Source organism: Papilio polytes, unplaced genomic scaffold (assembly GCF_000836215.1).
Source record: "Papilio polytes unplaced genomic scaffold, Ppol_1.0 DF824047.1, whole genome shotgun sequence".
In the NCBI taxonomy this organism is placed as follows: Eukaryota; Metazoa; Arthropoda; class Insecta; order Lepidoptera; family Papilionidae; genus Papilio; species Papilio polytes.
The window spans coordinates 7,403,612-7,409,792 of NW_013525157.1; the positions used below are offsets into that span (position 1 = coordinate 7,403,612).

Consider the following 6,181-nt stretch of genomic DNA (forward strand, 5'->3'; position numbering starts at 1 on the left):
CTTAAACTTGTGGAATAAATTTTAGTTGTGAATTTTATGTTGGAAGTCACTGGAAATCTTAATATTACAAATACGAAACTTTAGATGGATGTTTGTTAGTAGGTGTCTATAGAAAGACCCAACGGATCTCAATGAATTTAGAGTACAATATAATCATGGAAGAACACGTAAGAAACTTTTATTAAATTACGCGCGGAATCGCGGGAAAAAGCAATTCTTATATTAACTGGTTACATTTAATTATCAGTAGAGTAAAACATAATTCTAAAGGCCGGTTCCACCACTGATGCTCAGATAGCTAAAAAATTACGTCACTGTCAGATAAGGGAACCAAATCCGATATTTCCATCACATATTTTACACGTTGGATGGTTATCAGACAATTTAAAATTTGGTGGGACAGGCCTTAAGTCAATTTACTATGAGTTATGAACATTCATAACTACTATTAAGTTACTAATTCAAATTGTCAAAAGACTTCATATCTCATCTTTTTGTATCTAAAAATTTTACTCGTAGATTTTATCTATTGGTAATGTAATTTAAAACAAAAGCAGTATTTCCTTTATCTAATTTTCTTAATACTCCTATAAAAAGTGTCCTCAGACTCGAGAGTAATTCGAAAGGCGGAAATACAAGCCATGTCTCACAGTTACACTAACCATTACACAAAGGGAAAATGTTACCGGAAGTGAATTGGCGTAGAGGGCAGCAGAATTACTTTATTACATAAAATCTAACACGCTTTTCGTCAAAGTATATAGAATATTTATTACTTTATATTGTTTTTAAATAAATAGTGCATAACTTAAAAAAAATAATAGGCCCGACTGAACACAACACACGAGGAATAAAAAATAATTAAAAGAAATCATACAACAAATGTATAAACCCCACATTGTGACAAACATATAGAACCACGAAGACATTAAAAGAATCAAGCGAACGAAAAACCTCATACACATCATTGGATGTCGTTAACTATTATACTCGTAATATAGAAGCATCGGAATAACAGAAACAGATAACGAAAACATAATTAAAACTTGAATAACGCCATCTAGTGTTTTGAGTTGTAACCAAGATAGTTTTCGAATTAATATCGCGTGTGACGAATACTTAATATTACAAGGTATACACACGAATCAAATTTGAATATGAACAGAATAATAATTATTATCTTTGTACACAAACCTAACTTAAATACGTTTTATTGGTTTAATAGAATAGAAACATTGCTAAGTTCAGACATTCCGTAAGCGTTTTGAAATAGTGGGAGAATTGACCTGTTTAAAATCAATACTTTTAATTGGAACTCTTTTAACATATTTCCTTGATAATATGCAATCACGAACGTCAGTATCTCTGGCGTGCTATGGTTTTGTAAAGAAGCCTCTTTGAACGTGATCTGAATATGGAATAATACAATAAAGTATTACTGAAAGAATTAAAATTGTAAGCTTGTGATTTCAGGAAGTGTAGGAATATTAATCCTTTTTGAATACACAGAGTATTAGACAGTCTATCTCGTTAGTTATGTATTAAACTCCATTAACAAAGGAAGAGGAAGACCGAAGAAAGTATGGATGGATTGTGTGCTTAAGAAAGGAGTGGATTCAGATATTACGGCTGATAGAGATGTATGGAAGAGCAGCACATACTTTGCCGACCCTCCGTAAGGGATAAGGGCAAGTGGATGATGATGATGAACAAGATATACCTATAAAGCTATTGTATTCACAGATTCACAGTGCAAAGTTGCCTAATCGTTAATTTTTTATGAGCCCGTATTTACAAATATCACTGTTATTCGTAGAGAATTATAAAAAAGATATACGACATATAAGCTAACTAGTTATACGATTTTATTTCACCTTTTTATATTCTGTTTTTACATTACATACATAAGTGTACTAAGAGCGTGTGCACACCTGAAACTAAACTATCACACAACGATTTAATCTGCTTTGATTCCTATGAGCCTAATATACCTATTGAGCGTCGGTGGTTCAGTGGTTTGAACACTTGACTTGTAATCTACAGGTCTTGGGTTCGAATCCCGCCGTGTACCAATGTGATTTTCGATTTTCGAATTTTCATATGTACATAATTTACCCGACGTTCTTAAGGTGAAGAAAAACATCGTGATGCAACCTGCACATATCGGTGAAGAAATTCGAAGATATGTGTGAAGTCAACCAACCCGCACTTGGCCAGCGTGGTTGACTATGGCCTAGTCACCCCTTATTAGTCACACTATGCGTCCCTAGGAGGGGACGTATAGTGAGCTGGTGATGATGTGATGATGATGATGATTCCTATGAGCTTATATGGAGTAGCACACGATTAGATTTTTTATTATGCAACTAAACAGTTGAATTGGCTGCGGAACAATCGACAATATTGTGCGCTTTAATCAAATGTGTACGCCCGCTATAAAGAAAAATAGGTAATTATTCACATATTTCTGCTGGAGACAGATTAATTTTCTATTCTAGTGAATTATGTAAGACTTGTGATAAGACAGCTGGTTGGGATTGGGGAAATTGCTGCGTTAATAGAATCAAGGGCGGGAGTGCGGGGAATACGTTTACTGTCCCGTGGTCAGCCACGCATGAATTTGGGCCACTAAATAAGCTATTTAACAATAAATAAGACGCACTTAAGTGCATAGTAAAAGTAATAGTTGCAGCAAAGTACGTAAACATAGAAGTCAGTAGACTTAAAGTAATATCACTAAAAACGTCTCAAGTTTTATCTCGTTGTATATTATGAGGAATCAAAATTGCCATTAAGTGAAAACGTAACGTAACTTAGATATCAACTTTTTATATACTAAGCTTGGTATTACATTTATCTTACTTAATAACTGATTAAAATATCTCACTGTATTTAAAAAAAAGTATAAATGACTTAATTTATTTCTAAATTTTACCAAATCGTTGGTTTCATGGCTCCACTTTGTTCTCTAAATATTTGGTCGGAGGCGACTCGTTTATTACATTTCCTCAGGCGGAGTTTCTACCTGCAATGTAATTGCGCTCTCTTTGCCTCTGCGAATTCTCTTACACCCGCCCACATATCGAGCCTTTTTAGTTTTGTCTTTGTTAATACAAATGATAAAGTAATTATAAATTCCTCTCACATTTTGTGCAACACAAAACGTTTTATTAAAAAAGTCTTTTGGTAAATTGCTTTTTGAAATTTTTAAACTTTCGTTTACTTTTTTGCTTTCACAGTTATTCGTGTGTACTTACATTCTTATCTAAAAAGAGTTTGAATTAAAATATAAAACTTTTAAAGCACTTGTTTTTGTACGTAAATGTGATGTGTTAATAAGGAGTTAAATCTTTTAATAACTAAAATTGTAGAATATGTCAAATTTTTACAATTTCTTTATCTTTATCATAACATAAAATAGGTTTTCATTTTAAAAGCAGCAAACACTGTCAGACACAAGTTGAAGCTTTCCGCACATCTCAATTTAGTGAAACTACTCGAAATACGCAGCGGGAAATCAATTTACTCGTAGAGTAATATCTAGTCGTTTGCAATTGCGACAAGTTGTAGGTACGAGAGGAGACGGGAACGTTCCGGTTTTTAATATTTTTGTCGGGGTCGGGACAACTCGCTCCTAGCTTTGAACGATGAAGGCGCAGCACGGTAATCAGGAAAATTATTTACCCATGTCTGCGGGCCTTGTCGGAAATTCTCTAGGGTTGTCACTTTAACGAGCTTTTTTCTTCTTTGCACTTAGATACATTTTAACATTGAAAAACTAAAAACAATCAGTATCAAAATAATGAAATACATCCTATAGGAGACAAATTTGAACTGGCCTGAAAGAAAGTCTACAAATGGTAATGGTAATATTACATGCAAACTCCAGAGTGAGAAAATAAAGATGTTCAGAAATAAGTAAATAAGTAGCTTAAAAAAACTGTTTTCTCATTTGAGTGTTAGATTGATCATTCATTTTAAAAAGAATACAAATTAGACATTTATAAACAAAACTAAATTTCAGTAACTAACCAATTCAATACAATAAAAGTGCCAGAATACTGATTGGCAGTAAAAATATCTATGTATAATACATTGTATCATATAGAAAGATTTAAGTTACAAATGTGTTAGAAGAAAAATATTATTGTGACAACCTTGGACACTTTTGTAAGCAAAATGAAGAGCCAGAGGGAACATGCTTCGAGGACGCCGTGTAAATAGTCACCGCAATGCCTTCTTGCAGATTAATTTCAAGTGAGAGAGCACTGAGGGTCATTATGTTTACAGGATTATTTCCAAGTAATACTACGACAAGTAAAATAACGAATATACATTTAAACAATACAAGAATTAATTATTATTAAAATATATCGACAACTTCCGATATTCGATCCGTTTACTTCTGATATTCGATCAAATACAATTCCTTAAGTTTTTTTAGTTAAATGTACATTTTTATTGCTATATGTATTGTTATCTATAGAATACTTACGTGAGAGCTTACATAAGAGCTTACAGCCTCTTCAATTACGATTGTCTCGATTATTTTCTTACATCCATACACTTCAACATATTTGAGAAAATGTGGATGTAGAAATTCTTTATGAAAGGGCTTCGCTCTTCTCTAATAGCCATTACGGTCATGAAAAGAATCTTTCAAGCCTCATTTCGCTTGCCGGTCTTTCAATAGGAAATGAATAAGTCACAATTTTTGGTCGACATCACCGACTGTGCTATCATTAAACTCAATAAAAAAATATACAGACAGTATTTTTTCAATTACATGTTTAATCGTCATTTAATTACGTACTTAATTCAGTTAAAAATACGTAGATTTCTTACCGAAAATTAATTTTTATAAGACTAATTAAATGTAAGTTTTATCTTCATGTAAGTATATTGTCTCCCTTAAGAGCATTATTGTTAATATGAAATACCATATCAGTGTAAGCATGCAATTTGCTTGCCGTGACGCTGCCTGTGTCTCGATTAACTTTGCATAGATTGGCTTCTCCTTTTACATAATTGAGCAATTCACGTGGAGCGCTTAACTAAGGTTATTAGAAAATCTATTCACCGACATGTTTGCTGATTATGTTACAAAATCTATATATTATACGCTTACTACTACTTGAAATAGGTAACGTTTTATACTAAGTAGAATTTGCTAAATAAAAAAATAACAAGTGAAAATATGTAATGAATAGGTGTGGTATAACAATATTTTCCTTTAAGATAGTCACCATTTCCATGCTTTTAGTACTATTCCGAATATATTCAGGCAATACTAGATGGGAATTCTAAAATTTACGTTCCTTCAAGCGCAAGATTTACACTAGCCTTCTTGGTGTATGGGAATATCGTATTACATCGTACATCTTGTTTATTTATGTTTGCATCTTACATCATCCGTAGCCACTTCCTTATAGCTCTTTGAATACGTTTATCGGATTTCAAATTCAAATCAGACTTTACCTCGAATTGCTGGATTTGATGCAGACACAAATTCCTAAGGGAAATCATAACGTCAATACAAATATATGCATAAAATTATTTTTCTTTTAGCTTTAGATGTATCGACAGTTTCTCGTATGAAATTCTAATAAAGTACAATTTTATTATTCAAAGAAAATTTCTCTATGCCGCTCAAAATCACAAGAGACCTGTAGGCATTTTCTAATTTAACTAACTTGAAGTATTTAGTATCTAAATATGAATAAAATGGAATTTAAAATGTGATAAAACACACAGCTTTTACGCTATTTGACAGCACCAAAAAGGAGGCTTAGGTTAGCCATTTACCATGAGTTTGTAGGATCGAAATAACCAAAACAAATTGTTAATTACTTAAAATTTTTAAAAGAAACACATGAAAGGACGGGAATGTATTCGGATTACCTAAGACTCAGTTATATGATCTTAGAAATAAAATATAACATCTCGGCGTACTCTAGTGTAGTATTTAATTAAAGTTATTTTATTACAAATTCTGGCATAAAATACCAAGCTTTAATTACTACTATGTCATGTATAAAAACATAAAGAACAAAGAGTATTTTAACAGAATACAGGCGCGGCAATTCACGCTAATATCTTATCGTTGCGTATCTCAGCAAACAAAGATAACCTAGCTATGTGTAACACAATCTATTGATAAAACCAGTACCAATACGATAGA

General features: G+C 32.4%; 1 protein-coding gene across 1 annotated transcript in view; it reads left to right on the forward strand.

Annotated features, from left to right (window-relative positions):
* Window positions 1–3,647: 3,647 nt before the first annotated feature.
* Window positions 3,648–6,181, forward strand: part of LOC106100391 (CD9 antigen) — a 6,645-nt gene continuing 4,111 nt past the window's right edge. Inside the window, exon 1 of the mRNA XM_013279219.1 lies at window positions 3,648–3,701. Coding sequence (XP_013134673.1) covers window positions 3,648–3,701 — 54 coding nt within the window. The remainder of the gene's footprint in view (window positions 3,702–6,181) is intronic.